The sequence below is a fragment of the Pseudochaenichthys georgianus genome, chromosome 4 (genome assembly GCF_902827115.2).
Source record: "Pseudochaenichthys georgianus chromosome 4, fPseGeo1.2, whole genome shotgun sequence".
Lineage (NCBI taxonomy): Eukaryota > Metazoa > Chordata > Actinopteri > Perciformes > Channichthyidae > Pseudochaenichthys > Pseudochaenichthys georgianus.
In genome coordinates, this window is record NC_047506.1 from 15517212 (window position 1) to 15536812 (window position 19601).

Consider the following 19601-nt stretch of genomic DNA (forward strand, 5'->3'; position numbering starts at 1 on the left):
AAAGAAAGAAGTCAGCAGAAACTTCCACTCTCCTTTGCATCGAAACGGGGCGACCCGCAGGGAGGCGCTGTGTGTCCATCTCTGCGCACGAGCTGAGTCCAAGGAAGAGATAGGCACAGCAACGCGCTGTATAATAAATAAATAAAACACAAATCGATAATTAAGCTATTTATTCCAGCCTTGCAATAACTCAACATTTCAAGCGAAAATACAATTTAACATGTTGCACAAGTTATTTAAAAAAATATCCAAGAACTATTTTTGTCACATACATGTTTAATCAAGTAGTTGGGAGAGCAGTTCGTTTGGCATGCACATTTGAATTTTAGACTGTAGGCCTACTGAAAATAAGTGAAACCAAAAAGATAGAAATGCACCCTAAACACGTATTTTATTTTGATAATAAATATAAGACGAAATGATTGTCAAGGTAGACATTTCTTTCAATGCAGCTGCTTCAGCCGTAACCCCTCCTCCTTGTGCTGCCCCCCCTCCCTCCTCCCCTCTCCCCCTCTCTGTCTCTCTCCTTTTCTCTCTCTCTCTCTCTCTCTCTCTCTCTCTCTCTCTCTCACTTCTCTACTCTGCCGCTATTCCTCTACAGCCGTGTGCTTCATTCCAGTGCACGAGCCGAACGAAGCAGACGGTCCACACTGCAGCCGAAGCTGATACATTCGCTCAGGGAATACATATCAATAAACCGCGAGGCTGTTTCTTCACAGGAATACGACTCGATCGTGGACGCATGTGAGCGTGCACATGCCTGGCTGGGACTGTAAACCATGGCTCTGACACAAGTGTGGCTCTCTCTGCCTCTGCTCCTGTAACCACAGAGAAACTATTTGGATCTTTTCGCAAAGGCTGCTTTTTATTTTCCCCTCCATTGATTTACAAATAATTAATGCTGGACATATTCTCCGGATGGTGACCTCGGACTGGACTACCTGTTTTCAACTGATTCGCTTAATAGGAGAGGAAGGGACTGAAAGACTTGCGCTCGCTGCCTTCTCTCTGGTTTAACAAGGCACCTTGGAGATAATTGAAAATCGAGAAGGACTGCTGTATTCACATATTTTATACAGAGGGTGTTATATCCTCCGAACACCTACCTTTACGTGTTTTGGTGAATGGGGGTAACTCTGGTGCTGGAGCCTTGACACCGCTGGGACAGGGACTGGGACGGGGGTGCGTGGAGCGTCGGATCACCCAGGATTGTGTTCCCTTCGCTCTCTCTCCTGGGTCTATTTACATGTCCATCCTGACTGCTTCATGACAATGGATTACTTTCTGCTTTTATGCAGCATCTTGCTGCCTTTGGTGTCCTCCGTTGAAGGTAAGATATTTCATATCCAGTTGTACGATGCCTAAAGCGTATTTCCCTGCTTATCAAGTCAGCCAGCACCCAAGCCTCTCTAAGGCTGTATGGGCACCGCAACGGGTGAGGCTCCTCTATACCCACATTCTACATTTTGTATCATTCTCCAATTAAAAACTAACGTATAATGTTCGACTTGGCCATCTGGGTCGTTGTAAGGGATCTCTAATGGAATTAGTGGCTTTGCGCAAACAGGCACTGTGGCCACTGGCCAGTAAAGGTTTCAATACACAATTGTAATGCGCATCAACAAAGCCTCATCCATTTCAATGGTAGTAATTGTGTATTCTTTTTTGTTACATGAGCTATTGTTGAATGCTAGTGCTTTCTTCGTCACTTAAAGGAAATTAGCTCCACACTGTATCTCATCGGGGAGTCGCGGCTCCAAGCCCCCCCAGACACTTCCCCCAGGTCGGCTGCGTGTATTTATGTGCCAGGCCTTTTGACATGTGGACTATCACTTTAGGGTCAAAGTACACACTCAAAAAATGATAACAGTCTATTATTATACTCACATTATTTAAACATTGTTTTACACTTGAGAAACGCTTTAAAACCCAGAATGTTATTTTGTTCATACATTCAAGTAAACTGCCCGACTCTTTCTCTGTATTGATGGGATTTTCGCGTATTTAGTGCTTTTTCTTAAAGTGGCATTGATTGATTTACATTCATATTTCATAACCGTTGCTTCCAATAACAACGCCATCTGTTTTAGCTGCGTGTTGATGTTTGCCGTGCGTAAAATCAATGGGAAATTCTATCTGTCTTCCCCACTGCGAGATAGTGTCCCACTCTTCTATTATTCCTTTGCTACATTACGGAATGTCTCACTCTGCTCTGTTTAGGGGAATGGGAATAAGGAACAGTGGAAATAAGGTTGAAAGGGGCCTAAAGCTTGAACTATGAATGCTGGAGCCCAGGCGAGGCTCCCGGTTGGCTTGTAATGCCAGTAGGAAAGTAGGACAGTGGGCCATTGGCTCAGTAAACGCCGTTCTCTCTCAGCTTGTTTCTCGACCTGTCCACACAATGTATAAAGAGTGAAATAGCTCAGTCAAGTTATTAAAAGGACCAATTATTTTTTAAAGCAACTTTTACTTTGCTTGGCAATTTTCTTCTTGACGTCAACGCCTTGAAAGCCAACATCAGCTATATGCAGTGAATACGTGATACATATGCTGTAAGTTAAATGTAAAGCATTGCACCGAAAGGAAACGTCATTTTATTTCATTCAAAGGTCGTTTTAGGACTAAATATCTAACACCCTCAAAACGAAAAATATTTCATATGAAGATTAAGCTTGCCTGCATTTGATTTAAGTCTATTTATTAACTTACTTTTTTATTGTATTAACCCTAATGTAAACCCTCCGTGGGCCTGGAACAGTCGTTGCTGAGAAAAGTGTATATGTACGCTGCTTCTTGATTACTTTGAAATCACACTTCTGACTAAATTGCTTTTTGCAACTGCTACCTCTGCCAGAACAAGACGAATAGAAAACACGAGTTGACGTTTCCTTTAGCAAAACAAGTGTGAAGCTTATCTGATAATGTTGTATTGATGCACTTAAATAAGAAGGGCAGCCCTGGTAGGCTATGATAAGAGTCCCAATTCAGAAGTGACTTAATTGTTCACAGAGCCTATATTAGAAGCAATCATCAAACAAACTTAGGGGAAGTTTTGCTGTTGAATAAAGTAAACTAAATTAATTACAGCCCATGGTTGGAAATGGCTTTCATTACTTTATTTTTTAACATCAACTTCTCCTGACGAAAACTATTTTGAAAATGTATAGTTCTTTATTTTGCAATGGACCCCTGGATCCCTCTCACACTGACCCCTATAGGTCCCCGGACCCCAATAGGGAATCTCTGACTTAAAACACATGGCTTGAATCATGGATGAGTGGATTCTTGTTGTTCAGAAGTTAGGCACCAGAGGCATACTGAGAGCAAGGGAGAGGGACAAGGAGAAAGGAGAGAGGTGTTTTCTCGACAATAATGCAGAGCTGGCTGCGCACGGGCTTTGAGTGTATGTATTTCGTTAGAACAATCTATTCCCTCCATAAGTGATGCCATAAATTGTACCCGGATAACCTGGCTGGGGGTTTACCAAAGCTTTTAATACAAACGGGTGATTAATGACCGCTACTGGGACTTCTTTCTTTGATACCTGGGGTTATGGCGATGTAGAGAGAAACAAACGGCCTGTTGGAGAAGTTTCCCCGTGCGTCTCTCCGGATCCGTCAGACAGCCCAAGAAACTGCTCGTAATTAATTAATGTTTCCTTTTTTGTTTTACCCCCGTTTTTTTGGGGGGGGATTTTATTGTTCACATCAGTTTATGAAATGTAGCCTACATGTAGAAGGTAAACAACACTTTCAATATTGTAATTTTATTTACGAATAATTATTTAACGATGGGCCTATTACACCCAGCCTTTCACTCCTTTCTGAGTTCGTAGTGTCTGGAAACATACATAATTAATAATAATATGATTTTGTTTATACACTTGATCTAATTGAGCTTAATGGGTGCGTTAATGTGGCTGAAATGAGACCTATACAATAATAATGAGTGGTTTTATATGTTTTTTTTGTATTTGGTAATCTTATCATAATGATTGTCTTGTGGCTCTGGGCTTTTCTTTTCGCTTTTTTGGATATTCCAAGGATTTTAATGTGAATTGTCTGAGGATCACGACCTCTACTTCCACTTCAATTATTTTCAGTATAAAATAAAAATGTTTTATGTCTTTCGAGAAATGAGAGCTACATTGCTGCAATTCTGCTAAGGGTCAACGTAACATGGTCCACGGTCAGTAGGAAAGGCCTTGGCTGTTGAACTGCTGCTATCAGTATGCTGAGGAGACAGATTGCGTCGATGACAGTCCTCTGTAGCTCACAGGCGATGTGGTTGCTCCTTGTAAAATACGTTGGATAGAAGGATGAAGCAGAAAAAAGGAATGAAAACAGACACCAAAATGATATCCAGGCAAGGCCAAAGGGCAGTCCCCACTTCGATGCTGTTTAACATAATTTATTGTTTTCATGCTCTCCTGTTGTTATATGTTACCGTTTTACTCCTAAACCACCGACATGTAAGCCTTAGATGGAGTTGTAGGTGAACAAACGTATAGTGTCCCGGTTTATGTGCCAGAACTTAATTTGTTAATTTAAACAGTTTTGAGTGTATATTTATTAAGACAAAAACGTCACCCCCGTGATGCTTGTTGGGTTAAACAACCCTCACCTGGAAGAATTTGCTGTCTAAAGGTAAGAAAAATGGGCTTTTATAGACAGTTGCAGCTCAGGGTTCCCCTCTCCCTCTCCATGTGTTTTTTTTCTATTTATGGCGGTGCATTTCGTGGAGTGATTACGCACAACCAAGACCTTTTGAAGCGCACATGTTTATGTTTTTACTTGGGTGAGATCACACCTCCACAGGAGCTTTCCTGTGCCTGTTTACAATTGGCACATTTATCATCCAACTTTCTCACATGATTTATCCTGCATTTCTTTAGCAGAGGAAGCCCATTCGCCATGATCATTCTTTTATTATAGATATTATCAGACATTCATAGTGAAGCTGGGGCAATAATAGAATGTGGTGTGTAAATGACCAATTCCAGTTGAAGATCATCACACAAAAAAGCCCCCTTACAAAAATATGTGAATTAAAGAATACAAATGATCTGTTGTAGATACGGTATTCGGCACAGAGGGAATGTTGGATGGAAAATATGCGTAAACTCTATTCCCACAAATATAAAACGTGCGTAAGCTTAAAAATAAAGGTGGGTGATTTTTCGCAATTTTATGGAAATAGCTACTAATGAATGCTTAACATAGCCTACGTATTTTTTAACGATTAATTAACCAAAAAGAAACATGCTATATTGCTACTTTAGTTTTGTTTAATATTAATCGAATTAATACATTCCTCTTTAGGCCTTTTAATGTTTTCAGGAGGGGTGCCTCTCGCTAAAACTCAATTAACATGAATGACGAAGGGCCATTTTGTCCGGCACACTTGATGTCCAATCGGCCTGCATGCAGCAGACTTTATTTAAGAGCGCAGGCAGCATTAGTCGTGTGTGGCCCGAGCAGAACTCACAGTGAAGCTCCTATGTTAAACTTTACTCCAGGAGATCCTCTGCATGACATTCAAAAGCAAATGACCGAACAAATATATTTAGGGTCACAATTGAAGTGACAAAGGGAACTGTTAGTGCTTCTATGGTGGCTTTAACACAGCCCATTCAAAGACCGAGTGGGTACGTGCTAAAGAGGCGTGAAAGTGAATTAGCAAAATAAAAGCAAAGTCATTCTGGTAATTCACTAATGAATCATTCCCGAAGGAAATGCATAGGTCAGCAAAATGGTAAATTACATCTCTGTCTATCTATCTATCTATCTATCTATCTATCTATCTATCTATCTATCTATCTATCTATAAGGTAGATAGGTAGGTATAGATGAATATGCTATTTTACTCCAAAATAAGATACAGCTGGTACAGATGTATATTATGACGCGCACACAACACATGAAGGCTGTTCAAAGTGTCAATTGATGCGGACTTATTGATCGAGCGAATCAGTACTGGTCAGCCTTTTAAAACCGCAGAATCAGGTTTGATTTGGACATTGCCTAGCTGTCCTCTCTGTATCATAAATTACAAATTCATAAGAATATTTATCAATGCTGTTTAAAGGAAGACTTCGGTTACACATGCAAAAGTCACTAATGCTCAATGGGCACAAAGGGTTTACAATAATAATGATATAAGTAATAACGGGAAACCATTTATTATTATTATTATTATTATTATTATTATTATTATTATTGCTATTACTGCCTGCAGTAATTTAGACATGCATACAATCTACAATTCAATTCATTTATTTTATTAGCAGGGAAATTGTACATTTGAAAACATTTTTAAATGAATTTAAATGTTCCACTGTATTGTCTATTTTGGGTATTAATATTATTATTTTGGTCTATATAATCTTATAACATTTTAAATAAATAAATAAAAAATAAGATAATGTTAACATTTTGAAACCTCCTGTTGGTAGTGCATTTCAATCTCTTTTGAAAGCTTGCTTGAGTAACACATTAGCAAATGTATTCACATCCATCTCAAGATTCACAGATTTGCACTCATTTAGAATAATAACTAAATCAAGGAGACGTCGTCCATCACTTTCAGCATTATCCTGGTGTATTGACCTCAACGGGGAACACAGTCAGTCGGTAGGTCATATGCTAGGCAGCAGCCATGTTGAACAGATGTACAGTGACTTAGGTTCAGATTGGTGTAAGGCGCTCAGGAAGACGGGGGAGTGAATGACGACATTTTAGGAGTTGGGGTGGGACAGTATGGGGGGGAGCTGTGAGATGGTTTGGATATAGGGCAGATTTGAATCAGAGAGCTGCAGAGTTGACAGACTTTACAGATGCATCGGGCCTGCGGGAGCACTCATGTGCACCAACTGATGGTTCATGGCTCATGTGGTGCATGGGAAAGATTCACCGATCTGGAATTTCAAATGTCGGCAAGCAACAGCCGTGTTAGGCCTGCTGGGGCCTTCTCAGACCAGGGAGTGGACCAAGCAGGAAATCAGCTTTGGTTCTGTAGCACTGTACTGTGGAGTCTTAGTTAAAGACGAGACAAATTATGACAATGGTCATCTTGTTTGCTGTATTTGTATTTGTACTACAGCGTGCAGTTTAGGTGATTTCTTCCTTTCGCTTGTGAAACAGGATCAACAGAAAGAGAATATAAAACCAGCAGCGACATACTGTGAGAGGAAGATGAGTGTAGCATATTATAATTAAAGTAATATCATATGTTTTGTAGGTTATTAGTGTTAAAAGTGACCTCCACATTTAGTTACATATTTTTTAGAGAATCTAATGTCAATGGCAATTTATTTACACACATATGAGTCACTCTAGCTCAAAATAGTAATACATATGACATTGTAAATTGACACCAAAGTAGTTCATGTGACATGACTTTGACATCAGTATTGTGATCACAGTTAAACACATGTCAGTGATGTGAATTTAGGTCATAACTTGTGTCTGTTAATCCAAGTAACATTTGAGAACAACACATAGTGTCAACTTTATGAAGGTATGATATTTTCCAAATATGTATGTGGGCATGCAGATAGCATGTATGGCTGCTTTTGAATATGGCATTTGTGTGTGCAGAAGGCAGGTCTTTGACACCCACCGCCGAGAGCAGGCAGGGGAGGGCAAATGTGTCTGGGCCTGCTCACTGCACAGACACACTGCTGGTGTCTGGAGTCAGCCAAGCAGAACAAGAGACACACACACACACACGCACGCACGCACACGCACGCACACACACACACACACACACATACAGGGAGAACAACAGAGTGAGAGAAACAGAGATTTTGCACTCAGGGAGAGCTGGATGGGTAATACTTCTCAGGGTAGGAGTGAGTGTTTGAAAGGTTACAAGGATTGGGAATTGTTTGTGTGTGAATCGCTGGGGGAAAGTATGCCTAATCCTCTAACTACGGTGGTTTAAATTATAACAAAACAAAAAGTTGTGTGATGGCAGCAAAGAGATGGTGACACCATTAACTGTCAGTCCTATCATTACAGTAAAAACTGGATCCTCAAAACCAAAATGCTGCCCAATTTCACGCCCCACTACACCAAACCATTTTTAACTCGATGTCTTATTCAGAACCTGTTAAATTTTAGTCATGGGAATGCACAGTATATGATGGGTGTTTCACATTGCTCAGATGACAGATGACAAATGTTTGACATAATATTAATGCCCATTAGATTTGCCGTTGTATAGGCCCTGTCTGCACCGGATGTCCATAAAGTGCAGCTGAATTACCATGTGTCAAAATGTCTAGATTATAAAGTGAGTAAGGACCTGCTGTGCTTTCCACCCACGTCCTGTGACCCATTTTGGGGGGGGGTTGATCCTCAAGGCTGGTCTTGGTCCTTCTCAACAATAGCTGTTCTAACACAATCAAGCTCCAGGGGTTTATCCTTTTCCAGTGGCGAATAAAAATACACTGAAAGAGGATGTGTATATTTTGAGAGACCGACTGTGCAACTTTCGACGGCTCATTGACACACATAAGCATTCACTTGAACAGACTGGGTCAAAAGCACAGTTGGAGACTGGGTCAGAGGTGTTCGCTTGACCTCTTTTTGTCAGTTTGGCCAGCCTGCACACCAGGGTAGTTGTACTCTTTCCATGTAGGACCTGTAGCACTTATGAGAAATGAACCTGTATGGACTTGAAACAGCCATTATGCCACTCGCCACTTGGCGAGTACAGAGATATTTAAAGGAACACAGGGTGGAGTTGTGGGTGTAGGCTTCAGGGCCTCCACCTACCTTCTTTACGAGGTACAGGCTGTTGTAACTAATTTAGCCGATGGAGCAGAAAAACATCTTTGATATTTGTCCTTAAAAAAATAGCCAGTTACATCTGTCTGGATAGTGGAGCTGCTATAAAACAATATGCCTTGAGGGAGGGAAAAGGCCAAATCACCTGGTTTCAGCCCTTGCCTCTCTTGTAAAATGAGAGAAAAAGAGAGATGGGGGGAGAAAAGAGGAGGGACATTTATTTGTTGAGTTTAACCATAGCTTGGTGGTAGTGGGACCTCTCGAGGCACAGGACCTATAGCTCCAGAGCTTGGTACCATCAGCACAGTGTAAAAAGTCTATAGGTGATGATTCGAATGGCTTTAAGGGAAAATCAGAGTTCATGAATGATGGGATGGCTTCAATTGCCCATTGTTGTTAACTGTAATGCTTGTGTGAGAACAAGAGGGTTTGAACAGTGTATTTAACTTGGTAAGGGGTCTATGTGTGAGTGTTCCTGTTCACAGTGTTGCAGATGGCTGTTATTACACCTTATTCTGCCCCACTTCTCATCCTTGGTGTCAAAAGCACTCACCACCTGCTCTTCATCTACACTTCAAAAGGCCTGCAGGCAAGAGGAGGGCTCCCCACTTCTATTAAATATTTCTCCCTTTCCCTTTTTGTCTTCTTGAGAACAGCAGCAGGTTTAACAGACCCCTGCTCTCTTATCAACAGTGCTCCAAATTCACATTGGACAACTTAAACACACTCTCTTCTGCACAGCTCACACACAGTGACTCCAACACATTTCAGTGGCAACAGCAACAATCACACGTGACCTTTTGTCCAGATATTTACATAATCCCCATGGTTCCATGCAGCAGCCTCCTGGAAGCACTGCCAGCTGTGAAGAGCATTTATTTAACCTCGGCTCAAGTTGTACAAAGTTTTGGTGACACAGTGACTTTATGTTTAAGTGATTGCAATGTTTAGAGGGCAACGAAAGGAAGGCCCATAAGCTTTACTAGCCATTATTAACGCAGGAATTTCACATGGGCAGTCAAACAAATGTGGAGGTGTTGCTTTTGGTCTTTTGTTGCTCAGATGGTCTTAACACCTGTCCATTTGGTAGAGTGAAGGATAGCAGAGGGCTATAAATTGGTCTGTGTGACAGCGGGACACAGATACGCTTATGGTGTGAGTATCCAGCAGCAGACAGAGGACAAGGGAAGTGAGGCCACCCTGTGGCTTTTCTATCAGCCGGCAGTTCAGAGAGATGTTGCACTGTTAAAAGAAAGCCAGTTTTTGGCAGGGTGTTTTCCTTTTGATAGTAAGATGCAATCAACTGCAAAAGGTTGAAATATTTGATGTTCTTTTTAACACAGACATGTTTTCATGATGTCCAAACTGCGAACTCAACTTTGAAAAAATAATGTTTATTAATGTAATTTACCATATATATTATACATGTTTGCCTTTGTGGCATGGTGTTTGTTAGCTGCGATTTTAACAGGGAATTGACAACTAGTGCTGTGAAAGACTAATTGCAATGAAGCAGATGAAAGCACTAAACAATAGTGGCTGACCCCCTCCCTCTGTGCCAAGTCAGGCCATAAACAGCTTCCCTTTCCCCTCTCACACCCTATTGAAATCCCATATGACCTCTCAAATCACACATACACACTTAACACACCAATCGTGACAGTTGCTTAATCTCACAGCCGTACACACGCATGCACGCATTATCTCCGCTCAACACACATTCACATAAGCCCCTACACAATTTTCACACACACACACACACACACACACACACACACACACACACACACACACACACACACACACACACACGCACTTCTTAGTGTCAGAGCCTAAACCCACTCACTCCTCTGCTAATGAATCAATCAGCTGGTTCCATTCATTGCATTGCTGTCAGACTCCATCGATCAGCTCCTTTCTCCACGTCCCAACAGAGCAACAGGGGAGCTCAGAGATTGAGTAGAGAAGAGGGGCTTGAAACATCCAGGCAGTTCAAAGGCTTCTCATTTCTTATCTGCTTTGGTTCCCCAGAAATATGGTGTTTTGATGGTGTGTTGCAGTGTGCATGCATGTGTGTGAAATGAAAGAGCGAGAGGGGATTAAAAAAAGATCAAGAAGGCAAGACGTCTTCTCAGAGTTCATACATGGTATCTGACCTTCCTTTTACCTTTGCAAGACTAGCGTGTTAGCACTGTGGATTCCAACATCCTGGGAAGGCTGGACATAGCAGGTGGCGGATTTCAGCCAGGTGCAAGCTCATCCGCTTCCAGGGATGCCCCTTCTTGGCTATGAGGTACAATCTTCCCCGCCCTACTCTGGCATTTGAGCTTGGCTAGGTGAGCAGTGTTAATGTTGGGTCCAACTCTGCATGGTCCACTCCCCCACCTACAGAGTCAAAGTCAGAAAGGTTATCCGTTTTTAAAGCCTCTCAAAGTTGGAGCTGTGTGTGTGAGGCCATGGAAAGTGATAGAGAGAGAAGCAAAAGACGGGTTTTCAATTTTCAAAAGCCAGTTAGTTCTGTTTATTAGCTAGCCAGTTCATGTCAAAAGGTGTTTAGAGAAGGCCAAAGGTTTCAAGGGGTCGAGGTCAATTACATTTAGGTTGTGAGGAGGAAAGTGAAGTAAGAACAGGAATGAGTTTGAAAAGCAGAGAAGAGACAGAACCGCAGTCGGTTTGAGATTGTGAGATCCATCTGAGCTGAGAAACTGTAATCTCCTGACTTGGACGCTTGCCATCGACCAAGCCTCGACTTTCACACCATGTAGCTTCCTCGCAGATACAGGATTTGGCCTGGGAAAAGAGATCCATTGCTATTCACCAATTCCTTTCCTTATCCTTTACCCCCAGTCTCTGTATCTTGCTCACACACTCACACACTGGTCCCAGATGAAAGGTCTAAGCTTTGATGCAGTCTGGACGGACTCTGGCATTTTTTTTTTATGAATCTGACAAGCAGGCCAGTGCAGATCAATGGAAACATTTTGCTACAATTTCAAGATGATTTGAGAATGAATGAGTCAATGGCAGATGTTACAACACAGTCAGAGTTAAACAAAAGGCAGAGGGGGCAAGTGAGTAAACACTAACATAATATGAGCTTATATGAGCGCACATTGTGTTTTTGTATTGCCTGCTCATTGTTTCCTGTCTGAGAAATTCAAAGCCTTGTTAAACTAGGTTATCAACAGGAACAAAGCATGGTGTCATTTTTCAACATTTGGTTTCTTTTATTGAGTGGCAATGTTTACCTTTGTTTTACATGGTCATTGATTTATATGGACCAATATATTTCATTGCTATTTGATTAGAGGAAGTCTGGGGTTTTATAACTGCATGGGATTCACCAAGTACCATCCATTTGAATGTATTTAAAGAGGTTCACCAAGTACCACCAACTGTAAGCTGTATCATGCCAGCCAGACAGCTTGGCGCTACGGCCTTCCAAAGAAGAAGACCAGAAAGGTTCAAGGCTTTCTCCCAAAAAAGGTGGGCATTAAGGAAAAGAGACAAAGCCTTCTTTTGTATTCTGTTTACCTTCCCTTACTTCACCTCCCTGTCACTCTCAATGGACTTGTCCCTTTCCCAGCCTTGCTCTCAGTCTATGTCATTCTCATCCTTTCTTTTTTATCCCATCCTTTTTGTCCATTGTTCCGCCCTTGCCCTTTTTTCAGTTCCTTCTACTGTGAGCGATGCTTATCACAGTTACAGTAGGTCCTAATTGCAGTATTATTTTCCTTTCGGTGTTATCTCACGTCCTTGTGATATAAAACTCCCACAGTGACAGTAAGCAGCTATGAGACAGATGCTATTTACCGCTCTGAGACCCTTTGTTATTGCCTACTACTTGATAAGGTCTTTACAGTCAAGAAGAGTTCCCCTATGGTGTATGGAGAGAAGAAAGTCTGCAGTTTATACTCATTGCAAATGCATGTCATCCCCCTTCATTCCACTGACCAAAATTGTATCCTGACATGACAGGTCTGACATGTACTTTCTTTTAGCATGTCGCCAACGGCTTTTTCTACAAAACATGTTCCTTGCTTGTCAGCTTGGACAATAAAAAAGATTAGTGCAAAAAGAAGAACTCCAAAAACAAAGGCCTGAGTGCCTCAGTGGGTTGTAATGCAATATGTTGCTTCAGGGGGTGACTAGAGGGTGTCTAAGTTGGAGTTGCATGAGGTGTCTGGGTTTTAAATACCTCAGCCAAACAGCTTAGAGTGTGAAAACAATCGTCGGAGACATGAAAGTGTAAGCATGAACACACACAGGGGTCAGATAACCCCTGGGCAGATGGTGATGGTCAAGTGAGCAGGGAAGAAAAGTGGTGGCGGGTTTCATGTTTTTATGGCACCAGTGTCAGAAAAGGGATGCAAAAACATTACCCCTTGTGCCACTTTTGGCCTCTGGAAATCCCCAGGGGAGCAGGAGCTAAAACGGTGGTGATGATTGGAGATTCAATTTGGCTTGCCATCAATCAATGCCACCAAGATCGACAGGATTGCTGCCGATAGCCCACCCTTGCAACCAGATTGGGTTTATGCCTCTTGGGATTCACGCCCTTTTTTCACGCTTTGTTAATTAAGCGACCAAGCTGCTCCAGCACTTACTTATTTATGAATCTTGGCTTCGACCCTTACTGGAGACCACTTGGTCTCCCCTAATTAGTCCCTCACTAATGGCCACGCTTCCAGACAATCTATACAATCTCAATCTAGACCGCCGACCCCCATTCTGTCAGTGCACACACAGAACCATAACACCCATATGACCTTGAAATTACACAAACCAAGTTGCCTGGTGTTGTGTTACTGCGATACTGGATAAAGTGCCCCACATGGGATAATGAGGCAACACTTAAAAAAATCAATTTCCATCTCCGTCTGTCTAAGTAATTTCTCACCTGTTCATTATTAACCCAAGAATAGAGCAGCCCGGATGTGTTTATCCTCGGCAGTCCTTAGATATGGAAGAGAACCTGAAGGAAGGTAAAATATTAACACTTTCCCAGAGCAGCGAGGGCTTTGCCGTTTTAACGCCTCCATGGTTTATTGATATGTGTAGCTTTAGGGCTTGTTGCAATAATAGACAACCGATGTATACTGCTGACTTCATAACACCTTTTTGAAGTATGCCCACAGCATGACATCATTACTATAAACCCAATCTTATAATTATTGTAACTACCAATCAGTCCTGAAACACCCTGCCCGAAAGCCTTTTTCCCTTCCTTTCAATGAAGTCACTGTTCACGGTCAGCAAGCCCATCCGCTGCGGCCTTGTGTGGTGTGGTTTGAATCCCATAAACACTGGTCCTGAGTCAGATTTACTGGCCAACGGCCCTGGGGGTTCATTTGTATTCTACCCACTTTGGCTGGTTCAGGGTCAGAACTATGACTAATCAGGTCAGTGCAGATCCACACCCTGTGGTTGGAACATTACCAACCCCACCTATAGCTTGGACCACCAAGAGGGCTGGCTGGTGTATTTTTGTGTGTCGAAGGTAAATGGAACACATTTTAGTTGCATGGAAACATCCTATTTTATTTTTGGTGCCTCTCATTTATTGTGTCCCCAGTTGGGGAGAAAAACAAAGTTGCACCTCGTTGTTTTTTATTCCCTTCAGATTCTATCGCCATGGGCCATAACAGAAGTGAACCCAGCCGAACACTGTGCTAATGGGTGAGCTCAGGCATAAACATTGGGGTTGTTATTTTTTAACTAGAAAAGTTCACCAGAGGCTGTGTTTTATAAGGATCACATAAGGCAGGTGGGTAGGTGGGGAAAGTTATGGGCCAGTTATGATAAAGTTAACCTCTCTTGGATGTCTTTGGTACCAAACAAGATTGATGTTATATTTCTTTGATTGAATGTACATATTAATGTCCATGGCTTACCTCCAAACTCTGTTATCTCGTCTCTTTTTCACTTTGTCACACATATAATAAATCCCATCAGCATCTGTTAGTCAGTATCCATATAACTTTTTCAAAACCGAGAAGGCTGTCAAAACAGCAAAGGGTAATGTATACAGTCACTATTGACTGTCCCTATTAGCTGACCTTTTTAACCAATGGCCTCTGCAAATTAATGCACCATTTTCCCTTTCTGTATTATAGGATTATAATTTCTATTTTGTTTTCCTTTTTTCCGAAGACACCAGACCCCAAGATGTTTTGCACACCACAATACTTACGTATGCACACACAGAAACACACACACACAAACCCACTCAACACAGCTGCTGGTGTCTACCGGTGATAATGTGGCACCTCTATTATACTTCTGTAGTCCTATTGAAATTCCCAGATGACCTTCGGTGTCCTTACACACACATACACACACACAGATGCACATCCAATCAAGATGGAAATCCATGTATAAGATACAGGAAAATATCTGTTTGTGTGTATGTGCGTGTGTGTCAATGTATGTGTGCAAACGTGTGTCGGCACATAAATCAATGTGTGCCTGGCGGCCTTGTGGCTAGAATTGTTAATGTGTGTATGTGTGTGTGTATACGTAGTGGGGATGTGGGGGTTATTATTGATATCAATGAAGGGTGAATAATACATTACATAGGCTAGCCTATATTCCTACTACTTATCCCAAGAAAGAGATAGAGGGATGGAGAGGTAGACAGATGACAAAATGAGAAATGTCTACACTCTATATTTTCTCAAGTGAAAAAATAAGCTAGGAGCAAAAACATATATTCAACCCGGAGCTAATGTCCCTCCGTAATTCATTTTTGATCCACATAATTCAGCCAAACCATGAAACTTCAACCTACCTCACTTCCTGTTTAGATAGTGTCACTATAATCCTCCCTTGTTCTGATGTATGACCGGCTTCTGTTTCTTAGATTTATGTTGCTCTTTAGGCGCTTTAAGGACAACAGGACACCTTCAAATGAAAGAGGAGTTGAGGCATAAACTAGACCAGTCAGCTGAAGTGTGTTTTGTGGATTTACTCGAGTGTGCAAGGGTCCTTGAGCATGGATCGTTGATGCAATTGGTTCTGTAATCATGGTGCTATTATTTAAACATTCATCTTACTACGGCTGTGACAGGAAGAGCTTGTGTATGTGTGTAAGAGGAAGATAGAAGCCACTGCATTTTGGAACTTGTGTCCTTACCTGTCTGTCGGTTTCTTTGCATGTGCATAAATAGGTGTTCATGTATGCGTGTTAGTAACCGCTGTATGATTTATTCCTTTTTTCTCCGGTGTTGCTGTCTGGGGCCTTCTGGGTGTCATGCCAATGCGCAGAGGTCTTTTTGTAATTGAAGTGGGCCTCTAAAAGCCCCCTGCCATATGGACCCCAGCAGCCTTGAATGTCTGTCTGTCTATCCGTCAATTTATTTTAATTGCCCAGAGCCCGGATTTTGTGCCGTGACTATCTATCGAGTGGTTTCTCTATAGGTTAAATACATTAATAAGTAATAAGGTTTGGTTACATCATGGATCCCTAACCATGATTTTGAACAGATAATGCTGAGCTGGGCTGAGAACAGGTAGAGTGTGGAGGCTAAAGGCTCTATTGTCTGGCTGTAACTTTCCCTTTCCTGTCACTGTCGTGGTCATCTCCATTTTAAATTAGATTGCAAATATTTGTATCAACCTTTTGTTGTTTCATAAAGGTGGTATATGAAGAATGAAATCTGTATCTGAAAGGTACTATCAAATTCCCCCCACATTAGGTGCTTCCCCTTTATGAAACAACTATTTGTAATGATGCTGAAATTGTTAAACTACAAGTAGGTTTTGTTTTGTTTGCACTATGAATGAAGTTATTGTTGCAAAATGTGAAGTTTGTTTTTTTGGTTAGAGTCTGCGAATTCAATTCAATTTCCTTCAATATGCATCATAATTGTGGAGTCACATACATTTGTTGGTGAATCTGTTGTCATGATGAAGCGGATGTTTGCATTTCCTTGTATCATCTGGTGATTTTGGCAATAAAGAAACTGGAACTAATTCCACATGACCACAGGACTTTTACTAGAAGCTCCTTTGCAGGAATGTAATCTAAATGGCTAAAATGAAAATGTATTGTACGCCAAGGTAGAACAGATATTTGCATTGACATGACCATGTTTTAAGCTTTTTATGGAAGCTCATTTCTCTATGTCTCCTGGCTGGTTCATTACTGGTGCTTTTAGTTGCTAAAGAGGCAAAGTCCATTTGCACAGAGGAGGTCTAACAAGTCAAGTTATTACAGCAGCTAAGTGTGAGATTAATTAACTCGGTGGCGATTAAGAATGCAAGTCCGACGAGAATCTCAGTGGCTAGGGGATGGGGGAGCGATAGAAAGACACACAGATAGTGTGAGGGAAAGCCACTCCAACAAACCAAAGTGATTAATCACATGCAGCCACAAAAACACATGCTTGAATAATAAGGATCTCTTACCTGCACCTAATGATGCCTTATAACAAATAAACACATTTATCTGAATCCAACCGCTACAGAATTAGAATACAAGCTTGGTGCCCAAAATAAACATTGGAACCCTTTGTTATCAGTCTGCAGCTGTTTGTCACCTTAGACAATTAACTGTCGCTCACAATGAGAAAAAAGCAGAAAGAAATAACATTGTATCACTATCTCATGCAAGAGGGCAATAATGCTGCCAAGGTTTTGCAGCCTGGAAACTTGACTTCAAGTCTCCAAAGCTGGATAGTTATTATTGTAGTAGCCGTCAAACACACCTTAGGAGGAGAACAAAAATAGCAAAGAATGGGAGTGGTAGCCATGTTTAACGAAGAGACTCCATCATAAAGGAAGAGACAAAAGAGAACCATTGAGGAAGGAAGAAAGGATTATTGAAGGAAAGAGAAGAAGAAAGGACAAGACCAGACCAGACAATCTGCCGTTTACCTTCTAAACAGCTAGTGTGTTAGTGCATCTGGGCCATTGTTCCTCTTCCTGTTTGTATTTGCAATGTTGCATGCTACATTAGGATTTTAATTGTTTTATACATCGCCACTCCCCAACTCCTTTGTGTAGATATCTGTGCTTTTATGTGATCTTTGTGTAAATGGATTTGGTGGCTGTAACAGAAAGGGTGTGTGCGTGTGAAAGTGTCTCAGTCACTCAGGCCCGCAGAGCCCTGACCTGGCAGGTTGCATTCCTGAGTTTAACTACCCTAACCTCCCTTTTGTTCTCTGTGTCTTTGACCTGAATGGCTAATGTCTGGGCAAGCAGGTAAACTGTAACAAGCTCTCTGTCTACTTAACAAGCTGATGTGAAGAGCTGGAGTCTGCCCGCAGCGTCTGCTCATCACCTGGTCCCCCTTATCTTTCCTTTTCAAACGAGAGGACAGGGGAGTGGGGGTGCGATGATGTGTATGTGTGATGGGGTAGAATATAATTACTCATCTGCTAAAATTCTCCATCTGCAATTTTTTTTTCTTTCCGCCCTCCTCTTTTTCTTTCTTTCAGGTAAATGAGGGCATACCTGGGACATTAAGATGACTGGCGGTGATAATTGACTTCATAATTACCCTGCAACATCTTCATAAATCATCAGCAGTTGCTCAATGAGCCAAAAGACAGCTTATAGTATATATCTAGCTGTAATCCACGCTAATAAGGCAGTCCCCAGCTCCTATTTTGGTTATGTTTTTTGTTTATTCTGTCCGTACAAGTTTCCGAGGAGAAGCAGAAAATAAACAAGCAGACCTCAAGACTTTTGATCTTTACCACCACAATATTTTTTAAACTGTTTTAAAGTAATTGGAAGCCACTGGCATGCGGAAAATGCGGACCGCATTGGTGCTTTGCCGCTCTCTGCAGACGCACAGGCAGCTGTTCCGGGTGTAACAGGAAGTAACTATCTTTAATTAGATTCAACACGATCATTACATGCTGCACTGGAAGTGCATTGTAAGGTGATCTGATTTGTTGGCAGATGACTGTATTAGGAGAGACTGTATTAAGCGAAACAATGGTAGAGAGAGAGAGAGAGAGAGAGAGAGAGAGAGAGAGAGAGAGAGAGAGAGAGAGAGAGAGAGAGAGAGAGAGAGAGAGAGAGAGAGGACGAGGGAGAGAGAACGAGGGCATGTGTTTGTGAGAAAGCCTCAGTGGCTATTGAAACAGAAAGGCAAAGCTGGGTGCTAAGCCCTTTTCTTTTGGTGCTCAGCCATTCAAAAAGCCACAGCTTTTATTCAATACTGGTTCCAGCTCTTTCTAGGCTACACCCCCAGTGAACAAACAGGATTTGTGTGTCTGTGTGTGCACGTCTGTATGTGTGACTCTTAATAACATGTGTCAGTCTCTATTTGTATGCTTGTTGCTGTTATTATTGTTTAAATAATGTATTATGCATAATATGTATGCATTAGCATTAGGTAAGTGTACAGTTTGAGTTTGTGTTCCCATGTGATTGAGCTCTGTTTGTTGAGTCAGCCATTGATGACACAAGGAATTGCTTGAAACCTGCTATTAGAGCTGTGAGGTAACATACACACAATCCGACTGCACAGGCAGCACAATAGCCATCCTCCTACTGAACAAAAGCCTGTGTATGTGTGTGTGTATGTGTGCATGTTTATGCTCCTAGTACCCATGAGACGCTCAGATAATCACCAGCTACAGCCCAAACAACCAAATAATCATTTATTTACACAGGTGAGTGTGTGAACACATACACAAAAACCTCTTCTTCTCAGCACCCATGGAATCCATTGAAATTCACACACTACTCCCCAAGGACAAGTTCCTGCTATCACATTTTCATATGTTTGGTCCGGGAATCTGTTCTGTTATCTTCAACGCAGTCTGTTGCCAGAGCTATCGACTTGTTATGAAT

The 19601-nt window shown here is 41.7% G+C and overlaps 1 protein-coding gene across 14 annotated transcripts in view; it reads left to right on the forward strand.

Annotated features, from left to right (window-relative positions):
• Positions 1 to 632: 632 nt before the first annotated feature.
• The window catches only part of LOC117445382 (ephrin type-B receptor 3-like), a 61596-nt gene continuing 42627 nt past the window's right edge, over positions 633 to 19601 (forward strand). For all 14 annotated transcript variants that reach the window (XM_071202886.1, XM_071202887.1, XM_071202889.1 and 11 more), the window contains exon 1: positions 633 to 1330. In XM_071202886.1, coding sequence (XP_071058987.1) covers positions 1267 to 1330 — 64 coding nt within the window. In that variant the 5' untranslated portion in view covers positions 633 to 1266. The remainder of the gene's footprint in view (positions 1331 to 19601) is intronic.